This window comes from Rutilus rutilus (assembly GCF_951802725.1).
Source record: "Rutilus rutilus genome assembly, chromosome: 23".
Lineage (NCBI taxonomy): Eukaryota > Metazoa > Chordata > Actinopteri > Cypriniformes > Leuciscidae > Rutilus > Rutilus rutilus.
In genome coordinates, this window is record NC_140233.1 from 22,515,094 (window position 1) to 22,540,483 (window position 25,390).

A 25,390-nucleotide genomic window follows, 5' to 3' on the forward strand; every position below is an offset into this window, starting at 1 on the left:
CACCACAATTGCTGTTCCACTGCTGAACGGCCGGCACACACCGTCTCGGCTCCTCGGCACAAAGTTTGAAGTACGATCACACGCGTACTTCCTTATATATCCGCTTCGCGAGGCGCGTGATGCAAATCTCGCACGCCATTGTGCATTGGCTCGTTTAGTTTACACTCCAAGGTGATTGGCCTCTCAGGTGAGATCCCAATTCGTCAGGTCAGTTCTGACGTAGCGTATCTGTTCCCTCCATTTGGGATAGTAACCTATATGTTCAATAAGGTATTTAGTATTAGTCACAGTTTTTTTTTTTTTTTAATCTCTTCCATTTTTGTTTAACAAATTGGTTGTGTTTAATTTTTACTGTGACATTATTGCAAATTTACCACTTATATAATCTGTACTGGATTTGTTTGCTTTAGAGCTTATTTTATATTTCAAAATAAAGCATCTTTCACAAATCAGTCAGTAAACAGTAGATTTACATTGTGACAACTTGACATCATGCTTCCGCCATCCAAGACACTTAAAGCGGTGCTCAGTAGTTTCGGGATTTCTTCGCTGTATTCTCGCTTTTTGCTCGCAGGTTTCTCTCTAGAGCACAGGTGTCAGACTCAGTTCCTGGAGGGCCACAGCCCTACACAGTTTTGTTCCAACCCTGCTTCAACACACACACACCTGCAGTTTTCAAATAAGCCTGAAGGACTTGATTAGCTGATCAGGTGTGTTTAATTAGGGTTGAAGCTAAACTCTGCAGGGCTGTGGCCCTCCAGGAACTGAGTTTGACACCCCTGCTCTAGAGCTCCCCCCACAGCTTCGGAATAGATATTTGACAACACTGTTGTAAAAACTCGTTGGCGATTCTCAGACACCAGAGGCTAGTAGGTCAACGACATCAAAGGAGATGGGACATTCTTTAAAACGTCTTCTTCATTCGGGTTCGAACAGCGTGAGGGAGTGCAATAATGACAGCATTTTAGCAGATTTCTTTTGGCCGTAAAGCAATTGTTTACATCGCGAGACCTGATATCACGCGATACTTCCTGACGCGGCGCGCCGGCCCAAAGTTGCAAGTGTGGATTTTCCGCTCACGGGCACCAGGGGGGTGCGAAACGACCACCATTCAACCCCAACTAAGTAATATAACCATTCCAATGACTCTGAAGCTGTTCAGTTAAGGTAAAAAAGTTACTTAGATCACCTTTAACCTTAGAAATATTTATTTTTAAATGTATTTTATTTCCAGCTACGATGGACATCATAGAACCAATTCTGGCCATTGCAGAAAAACTGTACGCCCTGTGTGGGGAGGTCCAGGCCAACAAGAAGCGCTGCAAGCGTTTAGCCGACCGCGTGTCCACTCTGGCTAAGCTGGTGGAAGCTGTGAAGGTTCATGGCTTTGGGACTGAGCCTGAACAGGTTATAAATGGACTTAAACAACTTAAACTCACTCTGGAGTCAGCAGAGAGGGTGGTAAGGAAATACACTTCCTTCAGCTATATTAAACGTATCACGAAAGCGTATGAACTCGGCGAGGAGTTCAACGGCCTAAATGAAAGGCTGAACGATGCGGCCCAGTTACTTTCTCTAGCGCTTCAGGTCGAGCACAGAGGGAGTATAGAGAAAGTGTTTCAAGAAGCAACGAGGCGACGGGAAGATGAAGACGACAGGCAGAGTGACTCTCTGGAATTTCGGAATTGTAAGTTATAGGCTACTTAAAGTTAATGTTGTATGGATTTGAATTGGATTGAAATGGCTACTTTGTAGGATATAACTTCGTATTACATGGTATAAATTTTCCTTCTAATAGTGCTCCAGTCTTTAGTCCAGGAGAGCAACAAAATGAACACAACAGTTGATGCTGTGCAAAATACAGTTGACCAAACGCAAAGAGATGTGCAGGGCATTAAAGACATCCTGGAGTCATGTAAGTACAAACAAGTTGGTCAATAAAACTGTCCACAAAAAAGAAAGAAATGTATGTATACACTGTATATCATGAATTATTAATTCATAAAAGAGTCGGACTACATGACATTTTACAACCTGAACTAAATTTTCTTGTAATAAAATATGTTTCAACATACTTAGTGATCCAGACACACATAATTTTATATTTTGTTACTTTTGTTTGCATGTTGGTTGCACCAAGTGATTTTGATTTGGGAAACAAAAAGTTTTTTTTTTTTTTTTTTTTTTAAGGCATCTATGAAGCTTTCAGGAATGTTTAGCATTGTTGAATTAATATTTAGAATGGTTGCTAAACTGAACAGTTTTATTTGTCATTTGTTGGCAGTTAAAAAACCCTGCCTACATCTGCAGGACATTAGGGAGATTAAACCAGAAGAGCTGACCTACAGTTTCCCTGCTAAACCACTTCTGAAGTGCAGCCATTCCGAACTATACAAAGGGATGTACAACAAGTTCACTGTGGCTATCAAGAGATATTCATGCCCGCTGAACACCAACCCCAGCCCCAGGTAGATGGTAATGGCAGACTCTGGTTATGGGAAACTGTTCCATAATAGTAATAAAATTCGACTCGATAAAATTTTGTTAACGTCATTACATTTTTATTATGAGTGAGACCAGTCTATAGGGGCTTTCGCACCGGAGGAACCTTTTCATTGTTCCTAGAACTATTGGCAGAAGTGTTCGTTTATGGATGTTGGCGTGTTCGCACCGCAGGAACTACTTCAGAGTTCCTACTGGCGGTGAGAATGCAACCAGAAAACGTTCCTGGGGGAACCATTAGTTCTCGGGGAACCACTCCGGTGGTTAGTTCCTAGAACTAAGTTCCTAGAACTATCTGGTGCGAAAGCCCCTTATATGGTTGCAATCATCATCTTGACTGATTAAAAAACTACCATTTCTTTGTTGTGTTTGTTCATTCTCTCCAGTGAGTTGAGGAGTCTCTTTAACAAAGAGGTGGAGACCATGAAGCGCTTTGAGTCACCAAATATCTTAAGAATGTTTGGTATCTGTGTCCAGGATGAGAATGGTATGCTAATCTAATTAAAAACTATTTTCAAAGATTGAACTTTTGAGTTAAACACATCTGATTGTCATTGTTTTCTTACAGGACCAAATCCAAGTTACTTGATAGTCATGGAATACTGTGAGAAGGGTAGTCTTCGACAGGTCCTGGACAGTAATAGCAATCTGCCCTGGGATAGAAAGACTCAAATGTGTCTGGATGCAGCACAGGGGCTCTACAGGTACAAATCGAGTTAATTTATTCTCATTTATGTCTCTTGACTAAAAACAAAGTTCTTAAATACTATAGTGAAGGAACTCAATCACATTATGTGGTTATCCTTTGCACAATACAGACTGCATCAGTCAGAAGAAAAGTTTAAAGTGCATGGTTCCATCAGAAGCTGCAGTTTTCTAGTGGCAGCTGGCTACAGAGTGAAGGTAATTTATTTTCTCTTTCACAATATTGCCATAATTGAACCACAAAATGTTTTTGTTAAACATAACTCACATCCCACTTTAACCCTGGATTTAACCCAAGTCCACCATTACCATCTAACTGGGAAAGGGATTGGTACTCAGTGGGCATGAGTATCTCTTGATAGCCAGAGTGAACTCGTTGTACGTCATTTGTATCGTTTGGAATGGCTGCTCTTCGGAAAGGGTTTTAACAGGGAAACTTTAACCACTGGATGTACACAATAGCTAGGTAAACTGGCTGCGTCTACGACACTTTGGGGAACGCCCTTAGCGTAACGCATCTGAAGTATGAATGAAACTAATCCAGTCCTGATTGGTGCTGCGTTATGACGTAAAATATGACGGCATACACGTAAGCTACAAAGGGCACACAACAGAGTTAGCTTTTTGCTCTTCAGCAAGTGCTCTGTGTCAAACTGTCTGTCCTATTTGGTGTTGTTTGTCCCATAAGAATTATCCCAACTAAAGGTCAGCATAGCATTATTTTGCAGTTTTAAGGTTCATACATTTAACGGTACTCCAATGGATAGAAAAAAGAAAATCTGTTGTCAACATAATACAAAATAAACAGTTTCCATACGATATTTTAATAATTTGTTCATAATAATTTAATGTCAATAGTTCAATTTGTTGGAAACTTTTTATTCCTTCATCGAAGCAAAAACCAGGAGACTTGAGATGGATCTTATAAGCAGAAGAGATTTATTCTTCAGAGTCTGTAGTTCATCAAGTCTGTAGTTCATCATCATCAAGTCTGTAGTTCATCATCATCAAGTCTGTAGTTCATCATCATCAAGTCTGACCATAATACAGTATTCATTGTAATTATACTTTTCAAAGAGGGGAGGGATTACATAGAGGTGGAGTCTCTGAACAAAGCATGTAAATTAAGTATGAACACACCCTACTCTGAGAGCGCTACCAGTCCAATTGAATCAGCATAACTTATTCAAATGCTGATACTGGCCAGGAACTCCGGTTCCAAGAGCCAATCCCAGAGCCATTAAAGACAAAAGGTGAAAGTCTCCCCTACAGCTAATCCAATCAACCTTACGATTTATCGTCTAGGGCTGGGGCTCGAGCCATTAAAGACAAAAGGTGCGTCTGGGGCTACGGGCTCGAGCCATTAAAGACAAAAGGTCACTTACAATAGAGAAAAACAGAACTGGCAGAAACTGTTGTTACTATTATCAACTATTATTAACTTAAATGTACTCAACTTTTACTGTTGCAACCTAAATTAAACATTTCATAAATTTGTAATACAACAAATTATTTGATTTCAGTAAAAATGTTGTCTTTATTATATCTTATTCATATTTTTCTTTTTCTTTATACATAAGAAAATATAATGTTATATTTTATAAGGATTCATCATATTTCAAGGTCTTGGGCATCAAAAAGTACAAAAAACTTCTTAGAAAACTCTAAATGAGCTGGACACTTAACATAACCTAACCTAAACCTAAAGGGAATATTACTTGTTGGGGTTTCATCCTAATTTTTATGTTATGTGTATTTGCTCATTTGTATGTTTCTAAAGTTGGGAGGTTTTGAGCTGACAAGAACAGAAACTTCTCTTCAGAAGAATAAATCCAAAAAGAACAGTGCTTTCCATTACAGCTCTCCACAACAGCTTCAGAATATCAACCATCCTTACGACAAGGCATGTGAGATCTACAGGTACGGCACACTCACTCAAATATCAAATGTGTATCTTATTAAAATAAAGAATGACTGTTACTTACTGTACATGCTCTTTTTAGTTTTGGCATTGTCTTGTGGGAAATTACAACACGAGATGTTCCTTTTAAAGGTATCACCACAATCAATTTTGATAAAAAATAAATAAACTCTTCTGTTTATCTTTTACATATTTGTGTTTCCCTATACATTACTTTACATAATTACTATACATAATGTTCTGTTCCTGTGTTTTTAGACTGTTCTTCCCACAGTCAGATCTATCAAAAAGTGTGTGTAGAGAAGGTCATGGAGCCACTTCCTACAGATTGTCCCAAACAACTAGAAGAGCTCATCAATGCATGCCGTTTATTTGAGCCCTTCCAAAGACCAACGGCAGGAGGTAAGACCCTATCACACAAATAAAGTTACATAAAACAAGTGGGCCATCACCTCATCCTTAAATTCTGTGATTAGTGATGCGTAACGTTACATGTAACTTAACATAAACAGACTTTTTGGAAGTAGTGAAAAAGCAGCATCACTTTCCCAATACCAGCAATGGGCAACTCTGGCAACTCGAGACACGAAGCAAATGTTTTTTGCTAGTTTCAGCCCAACGCAGTTATCATTTTCACGTCCTGCGCCACGTTGTATAAATACCAAATGCATTCGTGCCCATCTGTTCGCCCATGGGCGTGCTGGTCTGAAAACAAGGTGTCTTCAGGCTCATTGTTGGCGCGTTGCTATTTTGAGGCAGCTGAAATAGACCAACAAAAACCTGGTCTAAAGTAATTGGCGCAGTATTATTATTATTTTTGTTATTTAAAGGGCGCATTAGTAATATGCGCCTATAGGCGGGTACACAATATGCGTACACTCTGCAGTGTACACCGTCAGTGTATATGTGTATTTCTCAGTTTCACATACTTAGCGGTGCGACCATTACTGTCGGATCCAGTATAGTCGGCACAGCATTGTCTTTTAATTTCAATCTTTCTGAAAATCCTGCGTCGAATTGTGCCTTGTTTGTAAACGAATCCACGGTCTGGAACTTCATTAAAAATAAAGTTCATCCACTCTTTCCTAATGTTGGGATCAGAAGGAAGGCAATGCAAAGACAACTTTTGGTAACACTTTACAATACGGGTGCACTAATCTGCATTAATTCATGCTTAACTAATGCACAGATAATCATGTGTTAATGTATGACTTATGAAGAACTAAACCATTAAATAATGATTATTGCATCAGTAACTAATAAAGATTCTAAATGATTAATAGATTAAGTAATATATGAATTGCTATTAATTAAATGTGTCATAATGTATTAATTCCTTAATAACTTATTTTATTAACTAAAAGTTTAAATTAATGTGTTAATTACCACAGTTGGTCAAGGCAATGTACTTCAACTTCCAGCTGTCTGCTTTAATTAATCATTAATTAATGATATGCAAATGTATCATTATGTTATGACTTTACTTGTTGAGGCACATGACTATTAAGTAATATGCTATTTTGGTGCCATGTAAACCCATCATTTGCATATTACTTAACAAATTAGTTAATAGTCATGTGCCTCAACAAGTAAAGTCATAACATAATGATACATTTGCATATCATTAATTAATGATTAATTAAAGCAGACAGCTGGAAGTTGAAGTACATTGCTTTGACCAACTGTGGTAATTAACACATTAATTTACACTTTTAGTTAATAAAATAAGTTATTAAGGAATTAATACATTATGACACATTTAATTAATAACAATTCATTTATTACTTAATCTATTAATCATTTAGAATCTTTATTAGTTGCTGATGCAGTAATCATTAATTAATGGTTTAGTTCTTCATGAGTCATACATTAACACATGATTATCTGTGCATTAGTTAAGCATGAATTAATGCAGATTAGTGCACCCGTATTGTAAAGTGTTACCCAACTTTTTTTCCACAACTTGGCACTGCACCGCTCTTGTTGTCTTCGAAGTTATCTTTATCGTTTTGTTTCTGCATAGACCTGCGTTTTCCTCTCTCGTTATTTACCTACTACATGCGTGAATCAAGAAGCAGGCATTGATCTTCTTCTGCAGAGGCGGTGTTTAGCTACCTTATTACGTAATTAAGTAGAACATTCCACAACCTATTGTTCTGGCATATTGGCTTCAATATAAGCTGTTTTTAGACTAATGAGAAAGTTTTGAGCTCTGAAACTTACAGAATGTTTTTATAGTACAATGACCTCTTAAATGTCAAAAGATCAATGGAATTTTAATTTCTCAGTTCTGGACCCCTTTAAACATACATCACCCAAAACACGACGTCGCAATCTGTTACAAAGCAGGTGAGAGCCAGTAAGCATTTTATATCACTGCCATCAACTGGATTTCACGTTTGTGGTCTTTACTGAGAATGGAGATGAAGATCGCTGAATAAAGAATTCAATTTTGGTCTATTCCTCACAATTATGGATTCTGAAGACGTGGTTTACAGCGCACGAAAATAAATTTATTACTTTTGTGAATTTATGTTTTTGTCATATTTCATGATTCTATTGTCAGTCCCAGCATAGGACTATACTGAGAAAAATATTAAGAAGTAAAAAAGCCTGATATCGATATATCGGCTGATCTTATTTATGTGTATTTTATAATACAGTAGCAATATTATTTATGTGCATATTATAGTACAGTACCAGTCAAAAGTTTGAACACACTTTCCCATTCGTGTGTACAAACTTTTGACTGGTACTGTATAATACAGTATACATAAACAGAATTTAAAATATTTAAACATTTTTTGCAATGATCACTCAAATGTGGTGATCAAACACTTGTGTGACAAAGATATAAAATGGAGGCAGGGTGAATGATAGAACAAGAATTGTACATTTGAGCTGTAACCAAACTAGTTTGCATTGCATGTATTATTCTACAGTAAATTATATTCTAAATACTGTTGCATAATCTTCTCTAATGACTTTGTTTTTTTTATTTAGTCACGTTATATAAAAAATAACTTGTATCAATAAATATATCAAAAGCGTCACTGGCAAAACCTTGTTATCTTCTATTATTAGTCTTAATTCCTCTAGTCTCTACCAGTGGAGGAAGTAGGCTACTCAGATCTTTTTACTAAAGTAAAAGTAATAATACCATAATGAAAACATGTTTAATCACATATGTACAGTACTTTTACTTAAATACTATTTTAAATAGGCCTAAGTAAGTAGTCAGCAAAATGTACTAAACGTGAAACTACTCATTATCCAAAATGGCTCTATATAAAGTGTTATAATTATATAAATTATTGGAATATTGCTTTATGTTGTAACGTAGCGTTATATGCAGAATGGGTTCACACTGTGTTTACCCTGGATGTGGCAAAGTGCCCTTTACAAAGCAGAATGAGGCATCAGTTTACTATCTGAGATTTGTTGCTCGCATCGCGCCGCATCCAGTGTAGACAACATCACTGATTATAAAGGATTCAACTGTCTTTTGTCGCATCGCGCCGCTTGCGTCCGGTGTTTTGTTCAGGCAGCAGCTAGAGCGGTGTCTTAAAAGTAAGTTGCTTGTTACTAGTGCGGTGGTGGCTTGAGTCTGTTGAATGGTGATTTAACGCTACGTTGTCACCTAGTTGGTGAGATGCTATGCTATAAAGTAAATAAACAATGACCCCGTCTTTTACCCACACAACGTTTTCTACATTAGCTAGCTAGCCATGTTTCATACCTTGTCAGTGGAAGTGGAAGCTAATGTGTGCGCATCATACACCGTGTCTGAAGAAGAGACCTCCTTACTGAAGTAAAAGGGTTGGCTGGTGTTACTACAGTAACCTGGGTCGCCATTAGCAAACAATGGAGCAATTGTCTCTACTGGACAAACTACGTAGTTACACAATTTACAAGCATTTTATCCGCATTATATGTTCTGAAAATTTTTTTTTAAAATAAATTCATATTGGCGGCATATCTGTGTCATAAACGCCGATACCGATATATCTGCGACAGGCTCACATCAGCCGATAAATCGGTCGGCCTCTACATTTTAGTGCTGTCGATACGTCGATATTGTACGTTTCAGTGTGTCTGAAAACATAAGTAAATGTCCATATGGTAGAACCACACTTTATGTAAATACACACACCAATACTAGAACACATTGTCACGATTACTAGAAAGGTACAGGCAAATGAGTCTGATCACAGTTATAGAGCTAAACAGTAAAGTGGATCTCGAGGGCCAGAGTTGCTCAGGATGTGTTTTTCTGCAAACAACTTTAAAACTGCATATTGTTACTTTATTGAAATGTTTCTGTACTGCTCATTCTATAAGCAACTTAACACAAAGAATCTATTGTTATATCCCTTTCTCTGTGATATGGGCCATTCGTTTAGCAATTAGTTTGAATTACCGGATACAATTAAAATTGGCCCATTGAAAGTAAGATGATTGTGTTTGTTGCAGAGGGAGAATAAATCTGGTCTGACTACAGAACCAACTGAAACAAAACAGGGCAGTGAGCTGTTGAATATTAAATGTTTGACCCAAGACAGGGCACACATAATGGCTATAAATATTTATGATTATAAATATAATTTTTTTTAAATCTTGATTTCTCAAAATTAAATACATGAACAATATGACTCATTAAAGCAAACCAAAGGTCAACATATCTGTTACACCTACACAAACTTTTGGTGAGATATTTCAAGAAAGTACAAACAGCCTACAATGGGCCAAAAAAGGCATAACCTTACAGCTAATCTTTACCCTTACTCAAAAAGCACAAAACTGACATCATTATAAACAAGATTATTTAAATAGATAATGTGAATATGTGAAAAAGAACATACAAATTATAATTTTTGATGGTAACAATAGAAAATCTGAATTTTAAGAAAGCGTTATTTATGGTCTCTTTTTTAAGTGTTGGTGGACATGCTCCTTAAAATGGTGGAAGAGGATTGATGGAGCACCTCTGCAACTCTATTCAAACCTGCTGGCAAATTGTCCACATCAGATTCTAACGATACAATCTATTACCATCTACCTGGGGGGTATTTCCAGAAAGCAGGATCAACTTTACGTCGCATAAACCCTGAACTCTTGGGGAATGCCGGTTCCAGAACACCTGTGAGGAATTCAATCAACGTCCTATTGGTAACCTAGAGTTAACTCATGCACAAAAAGACATTATCTATGGATTGCAGATTTCAGGAGTCAGCATGGAATCAGAAGTTAAGAAACATTCTATACGTTTTTTTCCTGTTTAAAATCGACATGAAATGTAAATTCAGTATTTCTATTTTATAAATACATATTATGTATCTTATTGTGAACAATTCATTCTTGCATGTTTCACTTTCTTTCTTTTTTTTTACCTTGTAGCTTTCCTGACCTTAAAACAAAGTCATTGCTTGTTTTCTGTTTCTGTTTAAAGGGGTCATATAATGGTACATGCACTTTTACAAGTTGATTGTACTGAAATGTGTGTTGGCAGTGCCTGTACACAACCATCATAAAATGATAAAAATCCATCCAGTGTTTTTTTTTTTATCTTCTTATATGTTTTCCCCCGTCTCAAATCAAGCCGTTCGACCGTGTGACATCACACGATGTCCCCTCCCACGATTGTTAATTGACAGCAGCGTTTCAACACAAGACCCACCCTCGTTCGTGAGCGAGCTGTCATCATAGTCCGCCATTGTTGATACGCTGGAGCAGAATGGCGTCTAAGCGATTGTGGTGTTCTGTTCTTGGGTGTAATAACGAACACAGCAGTCATTTTGATGTTCCTAAATCCGAACCACTGAAGACGCAGTGGCTGAGTTTTGTTTTCGAAGGGAATATTCCCCACGATCAACAGCAATGCTTTCATGTTTGCGCGAATCATTTCACACCAGACTGCTTTACAAACAAGGGTCAGTATGAAGCTGGTTTTGCTAAGCTGCTCCTGAAAAAAGGATCGGTACCAACTATTCGTGATCCTGCTGCACCTCCAGAAGAAGTGAGTGTAACGTTTTATTAACCTTTATATTAAAGGAGAAGTTCACTTTTAAAATGAAAATTCTGTCATCATATACTCACCCTCATGTTGTTTCAAAGCTGTATGAATTTCTTTCTTCTGCTGAACAGAAATGAAGATATTTAGAAGAATGTCAGTAACCAGACAGTTTTTGGGTCCCATTGACTTCCATAGTAGGAAAAAAATATACTATGGAAGTCATTGGGACCCAAAAACTGTCCGGTTACTGATATTCTTCTACATATCTTCCTTTATGTTCAGCAGAAGAAAGAAATTCATACAGCTTTAAAACAACATGAGGGTGACTAAATGATGACAGAATTTTCATTTTAAAAGTGAACTTCTCCTTTAATCTTTATATTAATCTTTGCAAATCGCTTGCACGCTTCACAATGAATGCGGCTAAGGTTTACACTCAGGGTACATTACGGCATGTTTTCTATGTACGACGTTCTCAATCTAATTCATAATCCCATGTTTATAATGAACAACGCATTATGGTTATTGTGTTATTACAAACTGTGTATGCAGGTGTCAAAGTTAACGTGGTAATACTACACTAAGCTTACTTTTGTAGATGGTTTATAACGGTGTCTGTTACTGATTAAGAAGTAATGTAAAAAAAAACAGTTATAACTGCATGAAGATGAATGGTAACACAAAAATCTTAGGTGTCCTTCAACTACTGTTAGAAACATTCCTGCCGTGACCTCATATCAGTGCTTCAGCCCTGACAGTTGTACCAGGCTTGAAGGAATCCAAAAGTAATCAGATTACATTACTTTCATATTGTGGTGCTTGGATTACGTTACTGAATACCTTTTTTATGAAGTAATTTGTAACTGTAACAGAATACATTTTAAAAGTAACCCTTCCAACCCTATGTATGATTGTAATCAGCTACCTTGCTTTCTCTGGCATTCAAAATCCTCTAGTAAAGGATCTAGTATCCTCCATCGTATGTACACTTCAGAATCTCGTCGGAAAAAGTAGGTCAACTCAAAAAGTAGGGTACTTTTTGCCTACTCTTTTATGAGTACTGTGAATTCGGACATACTTCTTTTGTCACATACTGTTTTTTGCCTACTTAAGTAGGGAAGTATGCAATTTCGGATGCTGCCATTGAAAAAAAAGAGGAAATAATATATACATCTTCTAATAGTTTACATTTCTTCATTAAACCAAGTATTCTTCTTTTCAATTTTAACATTCTTAAAGATTACAGTAAATCTAAAATTCTTAAAGGGGTCATATAATGCCATTTTTGTACAAGCTAATATAATTCTTTAGGGTCTAAATTAAAAGTTTGTAATGTACTTTAATTAAAAATTCTCATTAGTATTGTAAGAAAACACTTATTTTACCTGGTCAAAAACAGCTCTGTTTTCAGCACGCCATTTAAGTGCATGTGTCTTTAAATGATAATGAGCTTTGCTCACCCCGCCCCTCTGTTCTGTGGGCGTTTTGACACAACTAACAGTGTTGCCTTGACAACAGTTGAGGGTATATTTTGAAGAATGACAGCGGGAGTCTCTGAGGACACATCTGTGCAACCGTATCAATTTGAACCGGAGTCGGACCCGGAACAAGATGACGGCCCCGAAGAAGTTTGACAATTAAGGCTCGAACAGGACGTTTCTGAATGGTTGGTTAACGTAATGTCACTTTGATCTATATTTGTGTGTACTGGCAGGGTAGAGTAGTGAGATAAGAACGCTATGTGTTTACTGATGTGTACGTTAGTTCATTGACAGATTGATGTTACAGCTAATGGTCATGAATTTTTTTTTTCCGGTAAATGTAGGCTTGTCAGTGATGTGTAACGTTATCTATGCAGTGTTAGGTCACACATGTAAATAAAGTTAAGTAAAAGTAATATTTACTCAATAGTCATGACTGGCAACAGAACCAGCTGTCATTTACAGATATGTGGATCGGTTCTAACGTCAACTGATTTGCTGTTAATATAAATCATCCACTCGCGATCCACTCGAATCTATGATTTTCTCTGATTTAGATATCCGCAACCGATCATCACATTACAATTATTCAAATTCTCAGCGTTAAGCATAATAATATTGTAACATATTACACTGAAGTAGGCTGATTTAAAGTTAACATTTAGCTATTTCAAGTTAACATTCTTCTTTGGCAAAATTGCATTTCCTTAATAACCTGAACACAGACTTTACTCCTTTCAAACATAAATTGACACTGTTTCAGTCACTGCAACTTCCTGAACACATGCAAGAATTTAAATATGTTCATCCCGAGCAAAGGCTGGCTTTATGAGTTTATTGTCATATATACATACGTAGTGCTTCTCAGCCGTTACATATATCATACTCATCACCTGATTCAACAATTGGGGTGATTTTGTAAGGGAGTGAATCTGCATAGAAAATAATAAACAAATTACAAGCATAGATAAATACAATAGAAGTAAATATACAATTGAAATAAGCCGTGATTTATAAATCAGAAATCTAACAGTATTCAGGAACAGAAATGTAATAATCAATTGTAAATTGTAAATGCTGTCATATCAGCAGCCATATCACCCTGTAGCCCAAGACTGGTTGCCCACTGAAGCTAAGCAGGGCTGAGCCTGGTTAGTACCTGGATGGGAGACCTCCTGAGAAAAACCAGGTTGCTGCTGGAAGAGGTGTTAGTGAGGCCAGCAGGGGGTGCTCACCCTGTTGTCTGTGTGGGTCCTAACGCCCCAGTGTAGTGATGGGGACACTATACTGTCAAAGAGCACCGTCCTTCGGATGAGATGTTAAACCGAGGTCCTGACTCTCTGTGGTCATTAAAAATCCCAGGATGTCCTTCGAAAAAGAGTAGGGGTGTAACCCCGGCATCCTGGCCAAATTTGCCCCTTGGCCTCTGTCTATCATGGCCTCCTAATCATCCTCATATACTGATTGGCTTCATCACTGTCTCCTCTCCACCAGTAAGCTGGTGTGTGGTGGGCGTTCTGGTGCAATATGGCTGCCGTCGCATCATCCAAGTGGATGCTGCACATTGGTGGTGGTTGAGGAGATTCCCCCATCTATATGTAAAGCGCTTTGAGGTCTCAGAAAAAGCGCTATATAAATGTAACGAATTATTATTATTATTATTAAATTAAGTCTTCACTGTATAAATGAAATATAAGTCATAAATTAATTAATACAATTTATCTCTGTTAAAGCTACAAGTAATTTTCTCTTTCTCTTTTGTTGTTTGATCACCATTGGTGACACAAACAGCTGCGGGTACATTAGGTTGTCCCTTTAAGACCAATGCACGGACCTAATATAAATGACACGCATCTGTTTTCTTTCTGTTTACAACACTGAATTTGGCGTTCAAGTGTTGTCTGCGTGGCTCTGTCTATGCACAGAAAACAACGCGTACGTCCTCTTGCGTTTGATGCCTGACTCGACTTAAAAACACATGCAAATGATAAACTTTTACTCTATGATGATTAAACTTTGCAATTAATCCGCGAATCACATGCGTTCCGAACCGGGGGATAGCTGGCTTGTACGGATCACGGATCAGCTACGACCCTTAGAGGCCTACTTGACATTGCACATCCTGCGTACTATTGATCCGTACTATCGCGGATGCGCACATCACAATATCAATGCTAAAATTATATATCGTGCAGCCCTAAGTGATGCACATTTGTTGTGTTTTACGGTGAAACGAGTTTTTTGTCTTTAATAAAATCAACACATTAATGATTTATCTCTCATCGATCCGCGACCCACCCGCAATTAATTGGAATGTTTTTTTTTTTATTAGCCTACTTGCCTGTCCGACCCATGAATTATCTGTAGTCTCCACGGATTCCGTGATCCTTGCATCACTACTGTCAATATAGCGTTACCCCGGATTTCCACCAACTGCGGAACGGCTGCGGATCGGCTCCACTGCGTGTCGACTCCGTGCTCCGCATAGTGCTCCGCCGTCCCTCAATACCCACCAGGGGCCTCATTTATAACCGTTGCGTACGCTGCAAGGAGCGATGCAGCCTTCACATTGGGACACAGCTTAAGTAACATATACAACGTAACTAATTTGTGCACTTCAAATCAGTAACAATGTATATAAAATGTGCTGTAAATGTAAACATATGAAAACCTAACAATAAATAATTAATTAATATTGTTTGTTTCGTGTGGTTATGATCCATCATTATATTGCTACTGGATGAATGGTAATCACCTAATTAGATCCAGGTGCGCTATAGGTGCCTGAGTGTGTATAAGGAAGCTATTGCATTGTTGGAGCGCGTTGACTGCTGCAAACTTGGACGCCGTTGTAATGTATCAGTATTACTGGCGTTGTTTCAAGCAGTTGTCACTAGAAGGCGCTGTGGCCTAAAGAGAAAAGGCAGTGTAAGACATTCAGTAAAAGAAGGAGAGTGAAGGAGGTTGAGAAAGTAAAGTGGTGTCCGTGTGTTTATTTAATTAAGACAGAGATGCAACACTGGCGACGAGGATAAAAAAAAATAAAAATAAAAAAAAACAGTACATCTAAAGCTGTGAACCGAAACAATGACAGAGAAAAGCGGGATCCAGAACTTTGAATGTTTTTCGGATCCAGCCACGCTAGGACCGAGATGGACGCGATGGCTAAAGTCTTTCGAATTGTACGCAGATGGGAAAGGACTTATCATCACAGGGGATGTGACGGACGCGACTAAACAACGGAGGAGGGCTTTAATGCTACACCTCGCGGGACCAGATGTACAAGATGTCTTTTCAACTCTGGAGAACACGGGGGAGGTAACTGACTATGGTAACTCGTAGAGGTAACTCTACGCCGCAGTGACCGCTTTGAATTCTTATTTCGTGCCTCAAGTCAACGCAGCATTCGCCCGACAAGCTTTTCACATGTTGACTCAGAAAACAGGTGAGACGATACAACAATTTGCCACTCGCCTGCGGCAAGCTGCAAAAGACTGTGGGTTTCAAACTGACACAGACAATCAGATAAGAGATGCTATTCTCAGCAAATGCATGTCAGATTATGTTCGTCGGAAATTGCTGGAGGAAGGTCCAAGTCTTACGCTCGCTCGTTCAGTGGAATTAGCGTCACAGTGTGAGAGAATTGAAGAGCAGATGTCAGTGATGTCGTTGAAACCTGAAACAGGTGCAGTTAATCGAATTGTGCAAAAAAGAGACAAAAAAGAGAAAGGATACACCAGACACAGACCTGCAGAGGGAACAGATGAAAAAGTAGATAGGAAATGTTACAGATGTGGACACAAGGACCATTTAGCCAGAGACCAAATATGTCCAGCACGGGGTCAAGTATGTCATAAATGCAATGGAAAAGACCATTTTTCCAAGATGTGTCGCACAAAACACCAAAAAAAGAATCGTGTAAATAATGTGGAGGAAGCTGATTATGCATTTGCTGTCCAAGAGAATACGATGTCAGAGAGGTTGACTTTCCTTGTGGGCGGAGTAAAACTAACACTGTTAATCGACTCAGGTGCCACAAATAATGTAATTGATGAAGATACCTGGGAGGATCTTAAACAGAGTAAAATTAAATGCAAGTCATATGTTCCTGAAGCTGAAAGAAAGCTATACACATACTCTTCCAACCAACCCCTAACAGTCAAGGGTGCATTCAAATGTGAGGTGAATATATCCAATAAAACGGAGCAGGCTGAATTCATTGTGATAAGAGGGAAAGGAGAACCACTTTTGGGAAGAGAGACTGCTATTAAGCTGGGAGTGTTGAAAATAGGAGCTGACATCTCTGCTGTGATGGAAATAAAGCAAGCACTGCAACAAAAATATCCAGAAGTGTTCAGTGGGGTTGGCAAGTTAAACACCAATCAAGTCACCTTACACATAGACCAGAGTGTAAAACCAGTAGCACAGTCACTCAGACGCATTCCATTTAATCTCAGAAGAGCAGTAGAGCAGAGAATAAAGGAGCTAATGGACATGGACATCATTGAACCCGTCAGCGGTCCCACACCATGGGTGAATCCTGTGGTCATTGTGCCAAAGGCTAACTCAGAGATAAGATTGTGTCTGGACATGAGGCAGGCTAACCGTGCTATAGTGAGGGAGCGTTACCCCATCCCGACAGTGGATGAAATTCTCCAAGGCGTTAATGGCTCAACTATATTCAGCAAGCTGGATTTAAAGTGGGGTTACCACCAACTGGAGCTCAGCCCTGAATCAAGGGAGATCACTACATTTGCGGTGCATAATGGCGTATATCGTTATAAAAGGCTGATCTTTGGTGTATCCTCCGCCAGCGAACAGTATCAACACGAGATTGCCAAAGCCTTAGCAGGAATTGAGGGGGTAGAAAATATCTCAGATGATGTCATTGTTCATGCTAGTGACAAAGAAATGCACGATCAACGTTTACATGCGGTCATTAAAAGGCTGAGCGAACGGGGATTGACATTAAACGCTGAGAAGTGCCAGTTCAACATGAGCAAATTGATATTCATGGGAATTCTTTTGTCTGAGAAAGGAATCGGTCCAACAGAAGAAAGAGTGCGAGCTGTAAGGGAGGCAAGAGAACCAAAGACGTCTTCAGAAGTTAGGAGTTTCCTAGGTCTGGTGGGTTACAGCAGCAGATTCATCCCACAGTTTGCGACATTGTCAGAACCACTAAGACGCTTGACCAAAAAGGGGACATGCTTTGAGTTTGGGCCAGAACAAAGACAATCGTTCAAGGCGCTAAAAGAAGAATTGGCCAGAGCAAGCACGTTAGCCTATTTTGATAAATGCGCACCAACCAAAGTGATCGCGGATGCGAGCCCAGTGGGGCTGGGAGCTGTCTTAGTTCAGATCCAAAAAGGGGAGACGGTGCCAATATGCTATGTGAGTCGCTGCTTAACGGACTGTGAACGTAGATATTCACAGACAGAAAAGGAGGCACTAGCTCTCGTGTGGGCATGTGAGAGACTACACGCTTACATTTATGGCCGAGAATTTGAGCTGATCACGGACCACAAACCGCTAGAGGCCATATACAGTCCCCGCTCTAAACCCTGTGCACGTATAGAGCGATGGGTACTCCGATTACAACCATACAATTTCAGGGTCACGTACTTACCGGGCAGGCAGAATATTGCAGATCCGCTGTCAAGACTGCTGGGGGAAACAGCAAAAACTGAGAGACACATCCATAAGTCAGAGGAATACGTCCGATTCATTGCAGTGAGTGCAACTCCTAATGCGTTAACCACCAGAGAAGTCGAGAGAGCCTCTGAGAGCGACATGGAGTTGAAAGAGGTGCGTTTTGCAGTTAACAGTGGACATTTTGAGAACTGTAAAGCATATGCTCCAATAGCCAACGAGTTGTGCTGTATTGGCCATTTGGTCCTCCGTGGAACACGGATAGTGGTACCAAAAGCGTTACAACTCAGGGCATTAGCTCTAGCGCACGAAGGACATTTAGGAATTGTGGGCACTAAACAGCATCTCCGGTCCAAAGTGTGGTGGCCGGGTATGGATAAAGCCGCAGAGAAGTACTGCAAGTCATGTCACGGGTGCCAGGTGGTATCCAGGTCGGACGCACCTGAACCACTAAGACCAACGCCACTACCAGATGGACCCTGGCAGGATGTGGCCATAGATCTGTTAGGACCACTCCCAACTGGTCACTCCATACTTGTCGTAGTGGATTATTATAGTCGCTACTACGAATATGATGTATTGATGTCAACAACATCAGAAAAAATTATAGACAGCCTGGAGTCTATATTTAGTAGACATGGACTACCTGTTACATGTAGGTCAGATCAAGGACCTCAGTTCAAGGCGGAACAGTTTGGTGCATTTTGTGAGAACAATGGCATTGAACATGTGAAAACTACTCCCAAATGGGCTCAGGCTAATGGGGAAGTGGAACGCCAAAACTCCTCTTTAATGAAAAGAATTCGAATTGCACAGGCTGAGGGACTTGACTGGAAAAAAGAGCTGAGGAAATATGTCACTGTGTATAGGGGTATAGAACATACCACGACAGGAAAAAGCCCAGCCGAATTGCTTTTTAACAGAAAGATTCGAGGAAAGTTGCCCAACCTTTCAGAGGCATGCAAAGATCAGCAAGTATGCGATAGGGATGCAGAACAAAAAGCAAAAGCAAAGAAGTATGCAGATGATCGTCGAGGGGCACAGTACTCAAAAGTAAATGTCGGTGACACAGTGCTTGTGCAACAGGAGAAGAAGGATAAATTCACAACTCCATTTAATCCAATCCCACACCAGGTCGTGAGCAAAACTGGAAATCAGGTGACTGTGGAATCACCTACTGGGGCGAGATACACGCGAAACACCACTCATGTTAAAAGATTCAACACCGATAAAACGGCCGACGTAGGAACTGGACGTGAACAGACAGATCAGAACACAAACAGTTATTGTCCTGACTCTAATTTTCATGATCAAAGTCCCAAGGCTGATTTTCCAATCACACCAAAACCGGATAGACCCCAAAGGACTAGACGATTGCCTGAGAAGTTATCTGATTATGTCATGGACTGAAAGGAATAAATGCCATAGATGTTAGAGTGTTTGATCTAATGAAAATGGCAAGTGAAGTATATAAATATGTTGAGAATTGTTAAAAAAAAAAAAAAAGGGGGGTTCAAGATATGTTCAGTGAGTTAATATAGAATTTAGTCTTAAACATGTTCAGTTAAGTGATGTGATTTTATATCCAAAGAAAAGGGGGGATGTAATGTATCAGTATTACTGGCGTTGTTTCAAGCAGTTGTCACTAGAAGGCGCTGTGGCCTAAAGAGAAAAGGCAGTGTAAGACATTCAGTAAAAGAAGGAGAGTGAAGGAGGTTGAGAAAGTAAAGTGGTGTCCGTGTGTTTATTTAATTAAGACAGAGATGCAACAGCCGTCTTTTCGAGCTGTTCTCTTATGGGGATCTTTGAGCTGAGCCACACAGCATTTTATATGTTACTATGAAGAAATAAATATTTAATGTGGGGCGAGCTGTTGGCTATATGCGTTCTGTTTGTTTTAGTATGCACCCTGGGCTGTTTATCTATCGTGGTCTGACGTTGGAAGGGCTGATTTGTTAATAATCAGGTGGGTAAACTATTTGATTTAATGGGTGGATATCTGCGAAAGGACTTGTTTATATCGCGTTCCCCTCTGTTGTAGCTAAAGAGGCCAAGAGCTGGTATGTCCGTGTGATGACAGCTGATTGGGACCGTGACCTGGCTTCCCCTTCCTTTTTGGTCTCTTATCTTCGTCGTTTCGAGCACCTTCTTTGTTGCGCATTGCCGTCTTGCGTTCCGTCTTGCCTCGCCTCGCCTCAGTTGCGCTCGCTAGACCAACCCACATCAAGTGAACTTGACATTGGGAGATTGTGAGACCCGAGTATTAATCCGTGTGGCCGTTTGCCACCTCCGCACTGTTTCAACTGGAAGACTGTTTGTGGGGTTTGTATTAGGGTGACCATATTCCAGGTCATATCCGGCCGGGATTTTGAGATCGCCCAAAATATCCGCGATTCGGCTTTTGCTTTCTCGTCGCCATTCATTTTGTTTACATGTACACCTTTTGATTCAGTAGTACTGAATTAATTCCGATTGGTTAATCTGAATGTAGTGTTTACATGAACGCTAAACAAGTGATCGGTTGATGTGCATTGCTAAGAAAATTCCTGTGTTTTCGTCTCGATCGGGATCCGTGTGAATCAGAATGCATGACCTGCAAAGCTGGCACGTACGTGTCAGTGTCAAATAACGTAATGTAAACATAATGAATGGTGACTGTAGAAAGCAAAAGACGAATCCCGGGCATTTTGGGCGATCTCGAAATCCTGGCCAGATATGTCCTGGTTAAACAGGACGTATGGTCACCCTAGTTTGTATGGTATAATTAGATCGTTGTGTGAATGAATTCATAAGTTGATGCGAGTTGTTTGAGTGTTCGTTTATTGTTGGAAGTGTGTGCGTGTTTGTGTTTGTGTGTGTATGTGCGAGTGTGTTCGTGTGAAAAATAAGTAGGCCTATTGATGTTTGAGTTTGTGTGATGTTATGGAGTATCCTTTTTGTGTGTATCTTATTAATGGATCGTGTGTCATGTGATTTGTATCTTATTTTGTTGATCAACTTTGTATTTTTCTTTTTTTCCTTGTGTTTATTGTTTTGATTTGTGACAATTTGATTGTATACTTTTTCTCGTGTTTATTGACTTGACAATTTGTTGATTTTGTTAACTTTGTTGGACTGACTAAGGAGTGCTGACCACTCTAGGTCCAAGTTAATGGGTACCCTTGTTCACTGAGTGACTTGATTCTTCTAAATTTTCTGTCACCTGAATGTACGTGTGCTTGTGGTGAAGTGAGTACATTAGTGTACGTTTGAAGTGCGTAGTGAAGTGGAATTGGGTAGGTTTGTTATTTCCCCTTGCCAGCTGACATGTTACTCTTGATTGTCTGATTGAATTTGTTTATTTTCCTTTTGTTTTGAAGCCATATTAACCCCTTTGTGAATTGAATTGTGTGTGTGTGAAGCTTTTATTTTAGTCATAATAAAGCATTATTTTCTATATTCACGTCTCTGCTCTATCTTTGTGGGAACAAACCTGTGTCCTTATTGGACCATTATTTCTCTGGGTGAAATTCCCAGGGTGGCGTAGTCGGTGTTGTAATTGAGTCCAGAATAACGAAACCCACCCCTTCGGTGCTACATAGATTATTCCTAAATGCATGTCCTGTGTAAATGTGTGTGCGTTGATACAACCACATTACCACTCTTGTGCGGCCACCACTCGGGCCGTCAGATCCACGATCCACTCAATGTATTTTCACACACAGTATTTTCATCAACACTTGAGTGGAGGCAGGGATGGTGCTATGTCTGAATATTATCTGTTAAAGCTTAAACAAAACAGAGCAATGACTTTAGAACCAAAACAACAAATGCTTTGAAACTGGTTAAGAGACCAGGTAAATCCTGCAAACAAAATGTTAACACCAAAAGCAACCCTTTAAAGTGAGCGGTTCATATGTGTCTAGTGTGTGATGGTGACAGCTTTTTTTTTTTTTTTTTTTTTTGGGTATTATTCTGTCCCCAGTGTGTGTATATTGTGCCACTAACCTCTGGAATGAGTGTTTTATCATTACAGATGGTTAAGTGAAATGATAAACTTTAAAGAATCTGATAATTCTGAGTGAATCTGATGAAAAGGACATGAGAACATGGGACAAGCTTTAATTGGATTGGTTATCCAGCTCTGTCTGCTAGTGGTAATTATGACTTTTATTGTCATTTATGATGTTGATTTGAATTACTTTCTGGATTAGTATGTTTAAGAGTATGTAATGAGGCATGTTGTTATAGGAAGAAGGAGGTGGGAACCGGCGAATGTGTAACACACTTTCCAAAACTAAACACTCAAAACGAATGTAAAGGCTCCCTCAAGGACAACTGCCGTACACACATAAACAAAACATAACGTAAATAGTCCAGGCCTGGTCCTCTCTTGTCCTTCACTGTCGTCGCTCCTCCTTTTATGCTTCTGTAGCTCCTCTGTGAGATACGCAGTAATCATTAGTAATCATGCCACCGGTCTCGCACCGTTCTTTCGCGGCCTTCTGTCTCTCCCTGCTTGCCCCAGAGTATTTGGAATTGGAATTCTGAAGTTGAAGATTGCCATCCATCATGAGTTAAAAACCCTTGTCTAAATTCAAATGAGGGTCTAAATGTAAATACCATCAGCTATGTGTGATCAGAATGATGAACGTAAAATAATAGACTTGACAGCATAGAAAGAGTGACAAATTGGCTAAGTCACCATCCAAATTATCCAGAGAGCCCCCTCACATTTATGAACGGCCGGTGGGTGAACAAAGGAGGAGGGTGAGGAGGAACATCAATGTCGTTTGACTGACCTTGAACAAATCTGTACGACCTGACTTCCTAGACACACTACTCGATAACTGTGAGAATGTGTTGTTTGTAGATGGCTCTGCCTTCAGAGACAAAACAACAGGCCTGAACTGGATTGGTTTATTTTACGAAGACCACTGAATTTGAAGTGTTACCCTCAAGGCTGTTGCCCTCCAACTCTGCTCAAGCAGCTGAGCTCGTGGCTTTAACTGAAGTCTGAAAATTCATGGCAGGAAAATGTGTGACGATTTACACAGACTCTCATTATTCGTTCAGGATGGCTCATGATTTTGGGGCGCTTGAAATTTTTGAAGTCAGATGGTCGCCCTATCCTTCACGCTGAGTTAGTGTCAAATTTGCTGGATGCTATTTTGTTGCCTGATCGAATTTCTATTTGTAAATGCGCCGCACACACTAACAAAAAATATTCTATTTCTGTAGGAAATGCCACAGCAATCCACAGCAAAAGTTGCTGCCACACAAACAAAGGAGATTGTGTGTACCATGTTATCTGAAAGTAACCTTGACTCTTCTTACTCTTTACAGAGCATGCAGTCTTTTGCTTCAGAGGCAGGGAAGGCTGTTTGGAGCAAATCTGGCTGCAGCATTAAAGACGGCGTTTGGTTTAGAGTTGATGGCAAACCTTGTTTACCCCCCAAAAAATTCAACCATTATGCTAAATTGATGCATGGTTCTCTGTAACTGGACCATGCATCGAAAGGGGCTATGGTAACTCAATTAACAAATGTATGGTTTACTAAGGGGTTCACAACATTTGGTGAAAATTCAAGACCTTTTGGATATTGTTTGGAAGACCCCATTTATGGGAATGGAAGAGGTTAAACAAAGAGCGCCATCTACCGAGTTGTGTGAACATGACATGTTGAACTATTGTTAAGAAATGTCTTCTCTCATATCTAGCATTTGTGTGCAGGTGAAAGCAGCTCAAGGAAAGGCAGCTGATACCTTACTGCACTGCACAACATCAAACCAGGGGATTTCGTGGTGATAAGGGATATAAGGAGGAAGAGCTGGAAGGCAAAGAAGTGGCTGGGTCCGTTCCAAGTGCTGCTAATAACGCACACAGCAGTGAAAGTAGCAGAGAGAGCCATGTGGATCCACGCAAGCCCTTGCAGAAACATTACACTCACAGAGCAAGGAGAGGGATCAGAGGAGTAACCATTCCCATAAACAACAGATGTCAGTGGCAGCCAACGTCTGTTTCTCACATCGACTGCCGTTATCTGAAAACAAGAACAAGGATAGCCTAGAGGAACAACTCTGAAGCAACCAATGTACCAACTCGATCCTATTGTGCGAGGACAAGCATGGGTGGTAGTGAGACAGCAGACTCTAAGAATTAACCAAGAACTGGTGGACAGCGACTCAATCACAGCAGTCTGCTTAACTGGGGGTATAACTTTTCCGGACGGAAGAGGGGACTAGAGAGGATATATCTCTAGTAACAGATATATCTCAATAACATAGAGGATAATAATAATAGAGGATAATATAGGATAATAATATAGAGGATATATCTCAATAACAATATGCCTATAGTCCAAGATGGCGGCGCGAGTACATCGCGAGGCTCGCGGTCTCTCCAGATTCTGTAATTTAGCAGTATTTTTCTTGCTCATTTCGGGTCTGTTCGTCCAGAACAGTTGTGCCTTAACATCGTACACCCAAGGTGAGCTTTTGGATATTGGTTTGCGAATTTCCGACAGTTTTATGGACAACCTTCGACTCCTTCCTGAGATCGCCAGATCACCCGAGGCTATGCACTCTGCCCGGCCGGGCGGAAGTGCTCGCAGGCGCCGGCGAGATCGTAAACAAAGGCGGGGGAAGCGCGGAGGACTAAGAGCTAAGCTAAAGCTAACACCACACCGGCTCTCTTTACCCAGCATTTTCCTTGCCAATGTACGGTCGCTGTTGAACAAAATGGAGGAGATTCGACTCAACATCACATACAGCAAGAGACTTTTGAACTGTAATGTTCTAATTTTCACGGAAACATGGTTAAACAGCGGAATACCGGACAACGCTATTGAGCTAGCGGGACGCCATACATTCCGGGCGGATAGAACATTAGATGGTTCCGGTAAGACCAGAGGTGGTGGATTGTGCATTTACATTAACAAAGCTTGGTGCACAAACTCTGCTATTGTTGGGAGACATTGTTCAGCTAACCTTGAGTTTCTCATGGTTAAATGTAGACCGTTTTATCTACCGCGGGAGTTCACTTCCACTATTATAACTGCAGCCTATATTCCCCCGGATGCTGATGCCAAGTTTGCTATGAAAGAACTTCACGCAGCCATCAGTAAACAACAGACCGTT

General features: G+C 39.8%; 1 protein-coding gene across 2 annotated transcripts in view; it reads left to right on the plus strand.

Moving 5' to 3' along the window:
• The window catches only part of LOC311282853 (mixed lineage kinase domain-like protein), a 31,541-nt gene extending 7,430 nt beyond the window's left edge, over nucleotides 1–24,111 (plus strand). Inside the window, exons 2-11 of one of the 2 annotated variants that reach the window (XM_084396918.1) lie at nucleotides 1,235–1,687; nucleotides 1,799–1,915; nucleotides 2,285–2,468; nucleotides 2,889–2,989; nucleotides 3,071–3,206; nucleotides 3,321–3,405; nucleotides 4,988–5,127; nucleotides 5,211–5,260; nucleotides 5,387–5,530; nucleotides 23,985–24,111. In XM_084396918.1, the coding sequence (XP_084253044.1) occupies nucleotides 1,240–1,687; nucleotides 1,799–1,915; nucleotides 2,285–2,468; nucleotides 2,889–2,989; nucleotides 3,071–3,206; nucleotides 3,321–3,405; nucleotides 4,988–5,127; nucleotides 5,211–5,260; nucleotides 5,387–5,530; nucleotides 23,985–24,013 (1,434 nt within the window). In that variant the 5' untranslated portion in view covers nucleotides 1,235–1,239 and the 3' untranslated portion in view covers nucleotides 24,014–24,111. Of the gene's footprint in view, nucleotides 1–1,234; nucleotides 1,688–1,798; nucleotides 1,916–2,284; nucleotides 2,469–2,888; nucleotides 2,990–3,070; nucleotides 3,207–3,320; nucleotides 3,406–4,987; nucleotides 5,128–5,210; nucleotides 5,261–5,386; nucleotides 5,531–10,064; nucleotides 10,676–23,984 lie in introns of those variants that run through there. The other variant, XM_084396917.1, reaches the window with a different exon arrangement.
• Nucleotides 24,112–25,390: the final 1,279 nt, after the last annotated feature.